The sequence below is a fragment of the Equus caballus genome, chromosome 10, assembly GCF_041296265.1.
Source record: "Equus caballus isolate H_3958 breed thoroughbred chromosome 10, TB-T2T, whole genome shotgun sequence".
In the NCBI taxonomy this organism is placed as follows: domain Eukaryota; kingdom Metazoa; phylum Chordata; class Mammalia; order Perissodactyla; family Equidae; genus Equus; species Equus caballus.
Window position 1 is genome coordinate 90,800,701 of NC_091693.1, and position 14,134 is coordinate 90,814,834.

General features: G+C 41.6%; 1 protein-coding gene across 6 annotated transcripts in view; it reads left to right on the plus strand.

The window, feature by feature from the left end:
- The window catches only part of ARFGEF3 (ARFGEF family member 3), a 146,623-nt gene that overhangs the window by 108,029 nt on the left and 24,460 nt on the right, over nt 1-14,134 (plus strand). For all 6 annotated transcript variants that reach the window (XM_023651189.2, XM_023651191.2, XM_023651192.2 and 3 more), the window contains 4 exons: nt 5,691-5,835; nt 7,128-7,250; nt 11,872-11,975; nt 13,596-13,740. In XM_023651189.2, coding sequence (XP_023506957.2) covers nt 5,691-5,835; nt 7,128-7,250; nt 11,872-11,975; nt 13,596-13,740 — 517 coding nt within the window. The remainder of the gene's footprint in view (nt 1-5,690; nt 5,836-7,127; nt 7,251-11,871; nt 11,976-13,595; nt 13,741-14,134) is intronic.

Here is a 14,134-nt window from a genome sequence, read left to right on the forward strand (position 1 = left end):
AGCTTAGTTTAAAAGAAAACTCAGAAAAATAAGTCAGAATCCAGCGTTGCTATAAGATATTATCTAGTATGTCCAGTTTTTAGCAAAAAGATTATGAGACGTGCAAAGAAACAAGAAAGGGTGACACATACTTGGGGGAGGGGAAAACAATAAGTAGAAACTGACTTAGAGTCAACTCAGATGGTGGATTAAGTGACAGAGACTTTAAAGCAGACATTATGTTCAAAGAATTAAAGGAAAATATGATGATAATGACTCAAAAATTGGGAATCTAAGTAGAGAAATGGAAATTGAAAAAATGCAAATTCTAGAGTTAAAAAGGGTAATAAGTGAAATGAAAAACACACTAACTGGGCTTACCAGCAAGATTTGAGATGGCAGAAGAAAGAATCAGTGAACCTGAAAATAGATTAATAGGAAGTGTCCATCCTGAAGATCAGAGAGAATTGAGTTTGACCAAAAATAAAGCCTCAGAGACCTGTGGACAATGTCAAACATGCATGTAATGGGAGTCCCAGATGCAGAAGAGAAAGACAAAGGGATGGGAAAGTGTATTTAGAGGTATGATGGAACTCCCATTAGGATCAACACAAAGACATCCACCGTAGATATGTTGCCGTCAGAAAGCTCAGAGACAAAGCAGGCTTGAGAGCAGCTGCGGAGCGGTCCATTACTGCAGGCAGTGACCAGGGGGCCACCACTGACTGCTCCAGGAGAGTGAAGGCTGGGAGACAGTGTAACAGCTCATCAAAAGGGCAGAAAGAAAAAAAGGTCAATGAGTAATTCTAGAGAAGTTACTTTTCAGAAATGAAGATAAAGTAAAAACGTTCTCTCAAAAATTGAAAGAATTTCTTGCCGGCAGACCTGTCCTACAAGAAACAGTAACAGAATTCTTTCAGACTGAAAGAAAATGACACAAGATGGTAAATCAGGTCCCCAGGAAGAAATGGTACCTATGTGGATAAATATAAAAGATTACATATATATTTTTCTCTTTCTCTTTATTTTAAAAATATAATGTTTAGGGCTGGCCTGTGGCATAGTGGTTAAGTTCGCGTGCTCTGCTTCAGTGGCCCGGGGTTCACAGGTTTGGATCCCGTGCACTCATCTACTCACCAGTCATTGAGAATCACTGTGGAGGCATCCCACATACAAAGTAGAGGAAGATTGGCACAGATGTTAGCTCAGCAGCAATCTTCCTCACAAAAAAAAAAAGTAATGTTTAAAGCAGTAACTTCAATGCTATATTTTTAGATTTATTAAATATAAAAATGTAATGTAAATAACAGCAGAAAGAAGGGGGGGAAATGGAACTGTGTAGAAGCAAAGTTGCTGCATTTTGCCAGAACTGTCAGTATTAACTTGAAGTATATTGTGATAAATTGAAGATGCGTATTGTAATCCCTAGGACAACACCAAGAGAGTAAAACAAAAAATAGATTAAAAATAAACAGAGAAATTAAAGTGGTACACTAAAAATATGTTGAACACAAAAGAAGGTAGTCAAGGAGGAACAGAGGAGCAGAAAACACTTGATACATATGGAAAACAAATAGCAAAGTGACAGCTGTAAGTAGAGCCATATCAATGACAGCATTAAATCTGCATTGGTGAAAAGATGCAGCATAGTTAGTCATTAGGGAAATGCACAAGGAGATACCACTTCAAACCCCACTAGGATGACTTCAGTTGAAAAAGACAGTAAATATGTTCTGGTGAGGGTGTGGAGAAGTGGGAGTCCTCGTCCACCGCTGGTGGGAAGGCAAAATGTGTCACCACCACGCAGAACAGTCTGGCAGTTCCTCAAAAGGTGTATACCCAGCAGAAATGAAAACATACATCCTTTCAAATCTTGTACACCAGCATTCTTAGCAACATTGTTCGTAATAGCCAAAAAATTGGAAGCAGCCCACATTCCCTCAGCTGCTAATGGATAAATAAAATGTGATACAGCCACACAATGAAACATTATTCAGCAGTAAAAAAAGTAAAGTACTGATTAGTGCTACAACATGGATGAACTTTAAAAACATTACGTTAAATGAAAACCGGTCACGAAAGACCACATTTTATATGATTGCATTTATATGAAATGTCCCCTGTAGGCAGGTCTGTAGAGACAGAGAGTAGGTTAGTGGTTGCCTACGGCAGAGGACAGGGTTGTGGGGTGGGAAATGGCTGCCAACAGGAACTGGGCTTTAGGGGGGCTTCATGAAAATGTTCTAAAGTGAGATTGTGGTGATGGTTACACAACTCTGTGAATATGCTAAAAACATGGAATTGTACATTATAAATGAGTAAATTTTATCGTATATGATTTATATTTTAATACAGATGTTTTAAAAATGTGAATTGACTAAACTATCAAAAGGCAGAAATTGTAAGACTGAATAAAACAAGATACTACAATATGCAATTTACAAGAAACAGACTTTCAATTCAAAGATAATTTGAAAGTAAAAGGATTGAAGATGATTTGCTGGGCAAACAGTAATCTTGAAAGAGCTGGGGTGACTGTATTAGTGTCAGGCAAAATAGACATTAATATGAGAAATATTACTAGAAATAAAGAGGGACATTTAATAATTGTGAAAAGATCAATATATGAGGAAGACATATCAGTTATAAATGTATATGTACCTAACAATAAAACCTTAAATAGACATGAAGCAAAAACAGAATTGAAAGGAGAAATAGACAATGTAAGAATTATAGTAGGAGGGAGTAGGGAATTACTGTTTAATGGAGACAGAGTTTCAGTTTGGAAAGAGGAAAATTTTTCTGGATAGTTGCTCAATAATGTGAATGCACTTAATGCCCTTGAACTGTATACTTAAAATGGTAATTTTGCGTTATGTATAATTTTACCACAATAAAAAAAGAATTATAGTGGGACTTTTCAACACTCCTCTCAGTAGTTGATAGAACAACTGAACAGTGAATCGGTGAGGATGTAGAAGAGAGACAGCAGTATCAACCAACTTGACCTCACTAACATACACAACACTCCACAACAGAGGAACACACATTCTCTTCAAAGGCACGAGGGGCGTTCTCCGTGATTGATGATATGCTAGACTCAGTAAATGTAGTAGAATTGAAATCACACAAAGTACGTTTTCCAGCTACAACCAAATTAAATTCAAAATAAATAACAGAAAGAAATTTGGAAAATGTCCAAATATTTGGAAACCAAACAGTGGAATTCTAAATAGCCCATAGGTCAAAGAAGAAATCACAAGGGAAACTAGAAAATATCTTGAATAAATGAAGATGAAAACACAATGTATCAGAATTTATGGGACGCAGCTAAAGCAGTACCTGGAGGGAAATTGTGACTGCAGATGCTCGTATTAGTAAGGAAGAAAGACTCAAAATCAGTAATCTGAGCTTTCACCTCCAGACGCTGGAAGAAGAGTTCATCCAAGGAAGATGAAAGGAGGACATAATAAGGACCAGAGCAGAAACCAGTGAAATAGGGAAAATCAGTGAAACCAAAAATTACCAAAATCAAGAATGAAAGTGGGAAATTGCTGAAAACCCTACAGAAACTAAAAAAATTATAAGAGAACATTATGAGCAAATTTATGCCAATGAAATAGACAACTTAAACAAAATGGAAAAATTTCTAGAAAGACACAAAGAACCAGAACTTTCAGTAAGAAATAGAAAATCCAAATACCTAGACCTGTATCCAGTAAAGAACTTGAATTAGTGATTTAAAATCTTCCCACAAAGAAAACTCAAGCCCTTTTGGTAACTCAAGCCCTTTTGGTTTCATTGTGAATCTGTAAACTATTTAAGGAAGAATAATACCAGCCCTACAGAAACTCTGTCAGAAATAGCAGAGGAAGAAACACAGGCATACTCATTTTATGAGGCCAGTTTTACTCTTGGTACCAAAGCCATAAGCAGAGAAAACTATAGACTAACATTCTTCATGAATGCAGACCCTAAAACCTTTAAAAAGTTATTAGCCAACTAAATCTAGCAACATATAAAAAAGATTAAACAGTGTGACATACAGAATTTATCCCAGAAGTATAAGGTTGGCTTCACAGCCCGGATTCAATTGATAAAGGGTTGAAACTACATGGTCATCTTAATAGATATAGAAAAAATACTTGACAAAATCCAGCACCCATCTTTAATAAAAAGTACTTTCAAGAGGTGAGGAATAGAAAGAATTTCCTCAGTTGGATAAAGGGCATTTTTGAGACTCTTACATCTGACATCACACTTCATGGTGAAAGACTGATCAAGAACAAGCCAGGGCTTTCCATCTTTACCATTTCTATTCAACATTATAACTTTTACTCATTGTATAAAAAATTAAAGTCCTCCAGATTTGAAAAGAACCATAAAACTGTCTTACTTCACAGATAATACAGTCTTGTATGTAGAAAATCCTAAGAGATTTACAAAAAGTTACTAGAATCAGTGGTGAGTTTAGGAGATCACTGGATATAAGATCAACATCTTAAAAGCAATTGAATTTTATATCTGAGAAATAAATTATCAACAAGTGAAAGTAAGAGAACAATTTCATTCACAAGACCATCAAAAATAATAAAAGATTTAGAAATAAATTTAGCAAAAGTTCAAGCCTTGTGCCCTGAAAACTTTGAAATATTTCTGAGAAAAAGTAAAGAATATTCAAATAAATTATGAGATATACTATGTTCATGGATTGAAAGACAATATTTTTTATATGGCAGATTTCCCCAAGTTGATGAGTAGGTTCAGTGAAATTTTGAAGAAATTAGCAAGATGATTCTCAAATTTACATGCAAGTGCAACGGGATCTAGACTAGAGAAAACAAATTTGAAAAAGAAGAACAAATTTGGAGATTTTACAACACCTGATTTAAAAACTTCAGTAATCAACACTGTGTGGTATTGGTGTAAGGATAGACCTATAGATCAATGGAACTGAATGGAGAATACAGAAATAAGTTCTTACGTTTATGGTCAATTAGTTTTTGACAAAGATGCTGTTGCAATTCAGTGGAAGAAGAGGATATTATTTTCAGCCAATGGTGCTTGAACACATGCAATAAAAATGAACTTACACCCTTACTTCTCACCATATGTTAAAAAAAACAATTCAACGTGGGTCATAGGCTTAAATGTAGGAGTGAAAACTAAACATTTCTACAAAAAAGCTTAGGAGACAATCTTTGAGACTTGGGTTCGGCAAAGGTTTCTTAGAAACGACACCAACATGATCCATGAAAACAAAAACTGATGAATTGGATTTCATCAAAATTAGAAACTTTGCTTTTCAAAAGACACCATTTAAAAATAATAAAAAGACAAAACCAAAGCTGTCAAAAAATATTTGCAAATCGTGTCTCAGGAAAAATTTGAATCTAGAATGTATAAAAACTCAATAATAAAGAGACAATAATGAGAAAACAAAAACCTAATTTAAAGGACAGCAACATATTTACAAATATCTGACAAGCATGTGAAAAGTTACTCAGCAACATTGATCATTAGTAAAATGCAAATTAGTATAGTATGGCTGCTGCTTTAGCAGATTTTTGAGTGGGTTTGTCTGGGTTCTGATTTTTCTCTTTCACTAAAATTAACCCAGAAATGGGGAGCAGAGCAGTGCATTGCCCTCCCCAGATATCCCCTGCTTCCTGTAATGAGGGCTTAAGTGCTGCCCGCCTCTCCTCCGCCAGGTCGTCACATCCATAGGTGAGCTGGTTGAAGTGTGTTCCGCCCAGATCCAGTCGGGATGGAGGCCCTTGTTCAGTGCCCTGGAAACAGTGCGCGGCGGGAACAAGGCTGAGGTGAAGGAGTACCTGGTTGGTGACTACTCCATGGGTAAGAGTGTGCACCACTTTTGTATCCTGGAACTTTACTGAGTTCGTTTATTCTCATTTTTTTGGTGGAGTCTGAGATTTTCTGTACATAAGATCCTGTCGTCTGCAAACAGACAGTTTGACTTCTTCCCTTGCGGTTCGAATGTGTCTTGCTTATGTTTCTTGCTTGGTTGCTCTGGCTCGGACTGGCAGAGGAATGAGAGTGGAAAGATCTTGGGGGTGAGAAGGCCAAGACTGCTGCTGTCTCACTCATGCATCTGCGTTGAGCTCACTTGTAAAGCCCAAGAGAAACACTGTCTGCTTGTTAGTAGGAAGCAGGTATCCTAACACCAGGGTGTCTGAATTAGGGAGGTGGGGTCTGGCTGGAGATGGGTGAGCACCCGTAAGACAGGCCCAGCAGCCAGAGGCATTGTGTCAGTGTCCCCAAGGTCACCCCTACGTACAGACCTGCCAGAAGGACTCAGGGCTCAGCTTGCGGTTAGCATGTGCTGAGGTTCATGATATAGCTCAGGTTCATTGTGGGGCTCACAGCTAAGATTGATCACAGTATCACAGTAAGAACAGGCAGGATCGTAAGGGAAACAGAACCTGGGGTCCCTGTGCAGGCTTCCTGTGTTCTCACCCCCCATGGAGCACACTCTACCCCAGCAGTGAAAATGCAGCAACACAAGTGTGATGTTTCTGCCCGGGAAGACCCATTAGAGACCCAGCTGAGGGCTGGTCACATAGGTACCCTCTGCCTAGCAGGCACCAAAATCCAGACTCCCCAAAGGAAAGCAGGTGTTCAGAATGAACCGTGGTTTGTACAAGCAGTCTAGGCACAGGGAGTCCCCTTATCAGTTACCTGTTGCCTGGGGATATTCTGAGATCCAAGTTCCCAGACGCCCACCGGGGCGGGCCATGCAAGCAGACCTTCCAAGAGAGCAGTCTTAGGCCTCTGCTCACTCTTCTGCGTAGGCCACAGTAGATGAGCACATGCCATCAGGGCTGGTCTGAACCTTCCCTCCCTAGAATTGTGTGCATAGGAGAACTCCAGAGGCCCCTGGTTCACTGCCCTCTCACCCACACACTGCCTCAGCCCCGTGTTCAGCCGGCTCTGCCCTGGTCCCTGCCGAGCTTGCCTGCAGGCAGAACTGAGGAGGAAGACAGGGGAGCCAGGCCAGCTGTCCAGACAAAAGGCCCGGGCCTTCCTCCAGTAGATCTTTTTCTAGGCCCCGTGGGGGTGCTGGGAGTAGGAGCAACCTGAAGGGAGACACTCAAGTGTCTTGAGACTCTCCCATCTTCCTCCCTCAGGAAAAGGCCAGGCTCCGGTATTCGACGTGTTTGAAGCTTTTCTCAACACTGACAACATCCAGGTCTTTGCGGACGCAGCCACTAGTTACATCATGTGCCTCGTGAAGTTTGTCAAAGGGCTGGGTAAGTGGAGACCCTCATGCCTCGAGACAGCTGGAACCCTTCCTGGGTGGCTTTGTCCACACTGCCTGGAGCCTGCAAGCGTCTGGAGAACAAGCAGTGGCCGTGTGTCATGTACTCAGAAGCAGAAAGCTTACTACCCGAGCAGCTCAGATTTTGTCCAGGGTTGCTTTTCGTTGTGTTCATGGGATAATCTTGTAATGAGGCATATTTTCAATCTCTACATTATTTTACTCCAACTTCTTTTTGAATCTTAAAATATTCAGTATTATATTCAGTAGTTGCCTTGTGGTGGAACTACTCTTCTCGATGTCACATAATTAGCAGGCTGAGTTTGAGTTCCCAACTCCTAAACGAAAAGTAAGGATGCCTTCCCCCAGGCCTTATTAATGTAAAGTGTATTTTGGAAGCTCAGAAATTGCCTTTCCTCAAGGCCTCGTGTATTTCGGGAACCGCGTAGCTGATTTTATGTTAATTTAGAAATACTTTAACATGGCGGAGGCATATATGCCTTACCTGCTGTAGCAGATTGTCAGGCAGCATGGGTTTATCTGGATGAAATGGAAGGCAGTGGCAGGCAGTTAAACCAAAAGTCTAGAAGGAACTTAAGTCTTAAAGTTTTGAGAGTTTCACCCTTGAGTGCCATTAGAGCCTAGAGCCTGAGGGTCTTTTATGTAAGGAAAATATAAGGTTTACAATATTATTCTCTCTTCTTGCTAAATAACTGACAATTCTCTCATAAAAGAAAACTGAACACAAAGAGGCTAGACAACTTCATTCACATTCCCCTTGTTTTGGAGCAGGAACAAAATGTAGGTTTCGGGATGGAGGCTGGAGGCACAGGTCTGATCTGTAGACCTGTGGTAAGTGCAGCGACCTCACTCTGCTCTTCTGTGCACTCTGGGAACTAGAGAGATGAGCCGAGGGGCAAGCATGGAAGCCCCTCACTCACCGACATTACTTTCTGGCTTGAGAGGAAGATTTCCTCTGACTGACAGAGTAAGAATTTTATTTTTTTTCAACTCTACTCTGTATTAAATGGAGCTAAATAATTTAGTATCTTAATCATAAGAACACCTTAAAGTGTAAATCTTTGCGTTAGCAGAAAATTCAGGTAACACTCACTCCTCCTTTACTCTCACATGACTGCCACACTCACACTTCTGACACCGGATGTATGGGTTTTTTCCACACCAAGCAATTATCCGTGACACCAGCTAGGTGTCCTACAGTCCAGTTCTGACACTAACCAGAGTTCTCACAGACCCCACAGGTTAAGGGTTCAGTCCTAGGAGACTGCCCCCCATTTCAGATGCCGATTGCAAGTAGTAGGTCCCCAGGTTACCCACAACTTCTGTCTGACTTGGCTACAAATCAGAGGTTCCCATGACCCTTACCCCTTGGATTCAATTATTTGTTAGAACAGCTCACAACTCAGGGAAATGCTTACATTTACCATTTTATTATATAATAGAGGATATGATAAAGGACACAAATCAACAGCCAGACAAAGAGATACATAGAGTGAGGTCCAGAGGGGTCCCAAGCACAGGAGCTTCTGTCCCCATGGAGTTGGGGTGCACCCCCTCCCAGTGTGGATATGTTCATCAACCCAGAAGCTCTCCAAACCCGTGCTTTTGGGATTTTTATGGAGGCTTCATCATGTAAGCATGATCGATCATTAACTTAATTTCCAGTCCTTCTCCTCTTCCTGGAGCATAGAGGGTGGGGCTGAAAATTCCAAGCTTCTAATCATGGTGTGGTCTTTCTAGTGACCAGCTCACATCCAGGAATCCACCAAGCATCATCTCATTAGAACAGAAGACTCTCCTATCACAGGAAATTCCAAGGGATTTAGGAACTCTGCATCAGGAACCAGAGTCGAAGCCCAAATATTAGAACAAAAGACGTTCCTAGTGTTCTCATCACTTAGGAAATTACAAGTTTTAGGAATTCTGTGCCAGGAACCAGGGGCAGAGTCCATATATCTATATAGACAGATAGATAGATAAAATATAATATATATAATAATAATAGTAATATTATATATATAATATATATTTTCTATTATTTCACAGTCTTGTATTTCGTTTAAGAACCATGATTATTGGCATTCTGTTGTTCACTGAACTGTTGAGTGCCTGCAGCATGGGCATGGTGGCCTGGATGCACTTTGGGGACACAAAGATGAATAAAACATGCTTCCTGCCTTTGGGAGGCTCACAGCCTCTTCTGGGAAACAGACACATAAATCAATGATTACAGTTCAGGAAGATGAAGACTTTCATAGAGGCTAAGAAAGCAATCCTGAGAAAAAAGAGCAAAACTGGAAGCATCACAATCCCTGACTTGAAAATATACTACAAAGCTACAGTAATCAAAACAGCATGGTACTGGTACAAAAACAGACACACAGATCAATTGGATGGAATTGAAAACCTGGAAATAAAACCACACATCTACAGACAGCTAATCTTCAACAAATGAACAAAGGAGCCAAGAGCACATAGTGGAGGAAGGAAGATCTCTTCAATAAGTGGTATTGGCAAAACTGGACAGCCACATGCAAAAGAATGAAAGTAGACCATTATCTTACACCATACACAAAAATAAACTCAAAATGGATCAAAGACTTGCTGGTAAGACCTGAAGCCATAAAACTCCTAGAAGAAAACATAGGCAATACACTCTTTGACATCGGTCTTAGCAGCATCTTCTCAAATACCACGTCTACTCAGGCATGGGGAACCAAAGAAGAAAATTAACAAATGGGACTACATCAGATTAAAGAGCTTCTGCAAGGCAAAGGAGATCAGGAACAAAATGAAAAGACAACCCACCAACTGGGAGAAAATATTTGAAAATCATATATCTGACAAGGGGGTCATCTCCAAAATATATAAAATACTCATACAACTCAACCAAAAAAAAAAAACAACTCGATCAAAAAATGAGGAGAGGATATGAACAGACGTTTTTCCAAAGAAGATAAACAGATGGCCAGTAGGCACATGGAAAGATGTTCAACATCACTAAACATTAGGGAAATGCAAATCAAAACTACAATGAGATATCACCTCATACCTGTTAGAATGGCTATAATTACCACGACAAAAAATAACAAATGCTGGAGAGGTTGTGGAGAAAAGGGGCCCTCATGCACTGCTGATAGAAATGTAAACTGGTACAGCCAGTGTGGAAAACAGTATGGAAATTTCTCAAAAAATTAAAAATAGAAATACCGTACGACCCAGCTATCCCACTGCTGGGTATTTATCCAAAGAACTTGAAATCAATGATCCAGAGAGATTTATGCACTCCTATGTTCATTGCAGCATCATTCACAACAACCAAGATGTGGAAGCAACCCAAGTGCCCCTCTACAGATGAATGGATAAAGAAGTTGTGGTGTATATATACAATGGAATACTACTCAGCCATAAAGAAAGACAGAATCATGCCATTTTCAACAACTTGGATGGACCTTGGGGGTATTAGGTTAATGGAAATAAGCCAGATAGAGAAAAAGAAACACGACACGATTTCACTCATATGTGGAAGATAAACAAGCATATGGATAAAGAGAATAGATTAGTGGTTACCAGAGGGGAATGGGGTTAGGAGGTAGGCAAAAGGCATAAAGGGGGCAGATATGCATGGTGACTGATAAATAATGTACACCTGAAATTTCACAGTTATAATCCATTATGACCTCAATAAAATTTAAAAATGTTTTAAAAGCCTGCTAATCCCTCATCTAAAACATAGGAAAGGTTTATGTTTTCTTTTCTTTTTTTTTTAAGGAGAAATATACCTCTTTATCTGCTTCTAAATTTTAATGCCTAGTAATTATGTCTCTTTACCCGCAGAGGGGTGCTGGTTGCTATGATTGTAGACAGTTAGAAACAGTGACAGTACTCTGGAATGATTTTATTAAAAATATAGAAATAGATTTGTAACATGAAAAGAAAAATGATAATTCTGAACTGCTATTTCCCTATAGAATATCTAGATGCCCTTGACAGGTCTGTTAAATCTGTAGACATGTGCAAAAACAATAGAAATCCTTTCAGTTTGGTGAAGTGGTCACCATCCCCAAACCCCAGATGTTTGCAGTCTTCTCAGAGCCTTCATTTATCATCACCACTTAGCGCCAAGGCTGGCAACAGACAAGGTCCTTTTCTAAGTAGAGAGGCCCAGTGCATCATCCCAGCCAGCACGTGGCTTGTCCTGGCTCGTCCTCTGTCATCAAAGCTTCAGCAGGCACACTGTCAACAGCGGGGCCCAGGTACCAAAGAACACCACCCAAGAACCAAAAGCACTAGCACAGAATATGGAAAAGCATTCATTGTTGGTTCAAGAGGTTGAGTTACAAAACAGAATAATCCCAGCTAAATGAGAGGGGCAGTGTGGTCCCAACTGTGTTTACCATGTGCTCATGCAGGGAAATGACCAAAAGGATCTCTCTCAAGGTTGTACCATTTGGAGTAATGTTTCTTTTCCGCTTTTTTCTCTATTTTAGTAGATATTTGGTGAACTAACACTATATGAATAAATCAGTCTTCTACTGTGAGGGGATAAATAAGCGTGACTTTGTGTGTCTCTGTCACCCTGCTGCCTCTAGGTGAGGTGGACTGTAAGGAGATCGGAGACTGTGTCCCAGGACCAGGAGCCACAGCCCCGGACCTGTGCCTCCCTGCGCTGGATTACCTCCGGCGCTGTTCTCAGGTATGGGCATGCTCACACTGGCCTGGGCCCTGAACCTTCCTCGGAAGATGCTGGCTACATGTGCACGGTGTTTTTGCTGAAGCCCAGGAGGAACACTCTGCTGACTGAGGAGATTGGGGCTTAGTTTTCGAGTGTGAATTTGTGTCCCCACCCTTCCCACCAAGGAGAGAAAAAAAGTAACAAATACGCACTAGGACACAGAGTTGGATCCTGAGACCTTTGAATGTCCCGTTTACACTCAGAGCGTCAACTCCCAGAACCTCTGTATTTGTGTCCACTGTGGGAAGGGGTCACGAGGCCATGGGAAGCCTTCCTGATAGCCCCACAGCCTGGATGGTGGGGTGCAGACAGTGAAGAGAGACAAAAAGTGAGAGAGTCGTATTTGATCAAGATCTAGTGAAGAAGTGCAGTAGCGTGCACAGGGGCCTTGGTTGTGCTAATCCAGTAGTTCTCTCTCCTCATCCATGTCACGTGCTGGTAGGACAAGACCAGTCTCCTCTCTGAGCCCTTTCTGCCCCAGGCTTTAGCAACACCCTCTCTCAGTAGCTTTTCTCCTGTCTTAGGCTGTTTTCCTCAGGCCTCTCCTGTCGGTCTGCAGCCCTCGCTCGGGGACAGCGTTAAGCCTGTAGCTTTAGAAGCACATGTGGCCCCACTTCCTCCTGCTGCTTGCGCAGGCCCCACGTGACAAGACCCAGCTCCCTTTCTACCTGCAGACCTCCTCACTCACTGTGCTCCAGCCACGCTCGTTTCCTGCCCCCCAGATGCCTCTGCTTACTAGTGTTCAGGGCCATTGCTGGCCTTCTCCCTGGAATTTTCCCCTCAGATCTCTCTGTGGCACTCCTCATCTCCCAGACCTCATCTGAAATGTCACCTCCTCGGAGATAGCGGGGCTCCTGCAGCCTCCACCGCACCCCGTCACTCTTTCTGGTCCCATGGTCTAATTTTCCCACAACATTTGTGTCGGAAGTTTTACTCACTTGTGAATGACTATTGTCTGTAAGACCCAGAGGACAGGAATTTTGTCTCTCTCGCTCACAGCTATTCCCCTGGTTTCCAGAACAGGCGCAGTTCTAATTCGGGAAGATGGAAGGACCCTGGGAGTTTGCGGGGCCTGGGCTCTAGCAGCAAGGTGCAGCGCAGAGCCAGGGTGGTCTCTCAGCTCTGCTTTCACACCATCGCCCCTCCACCCTGCCCTCACACCCCTCCGCTTCCCATTCGCCCTGTTTCCTGACACTGAGTAGGGGAAGGAGAAATGAGGTCTGATGTCCCATCTCCCACACTCTCTGCTCACTGATCCCCATAGAGCACTTTCCCCCCTAGGCAAAAATTCTGGACGTGTTCCGTGGCTCCCTCGGTAAAAGTCTGTAAAGCTCACATGCGGTTGCGATGCTGAAGAGTGTCCAGAGTCTTCCTCCAGCTCTTTGTTGTCTGAATGCGACTCCATCTGCTTCATGGGGTGAACGCCCAGAATCCAAATCACAAACAGCAGCTTCAGAACACTCGCGCAGTAGGAGCGCCTCTGGCTCTCACTCCTCCTTCCACACTGGTCTATAGTTTTATTGTTCTTTAACCCCCAGAGTGCAACTTTTTCCAATTTATAATTTGGTATTTTTTATTTAGTTATTGGCCAAAATCTACAAAATGCCCTTGAAGCCAATATTCCTTAGTGGACGACTTGCTAGCTTGCCTCGAAGACTTCAGGAACAGTCGGCAAGCAGTGAGGACGGAATTGAGTCAGTCCTGTCGGATTTCGATGATGACACTGGTAAGTTAATTGATTGGATTAAGCCAGCTTATTTGCTATCTTCATATTCCCCAAAGCTTAAACCTGAATTAAGCCGCTTGTAGATCATGAACGGCTATCCACGTTTGCTGTTTTTGTTTATGATTCTAATGGAACAAGTCTACCTAAAGTTTCCGTGGACTCTTCAAAAATAGCATTTACAACTGAGGCCTCCAAACCCACCCTTTTAGGTGGTGCCTCCCTCTAAAACCAGTGCAGATTTGCAGAGCCCACTAAATGTAGTTTCTAACTCAGAATTCTCTAGAGTTTTGCAAATTGGAATGTAGCTGCATCTGGTGCCTTGGTACTCAGATTGGCTGGTAATTGTCCTTAATACCTCCTAGGAGACACAATCATTATATAATTACTTCCTGCA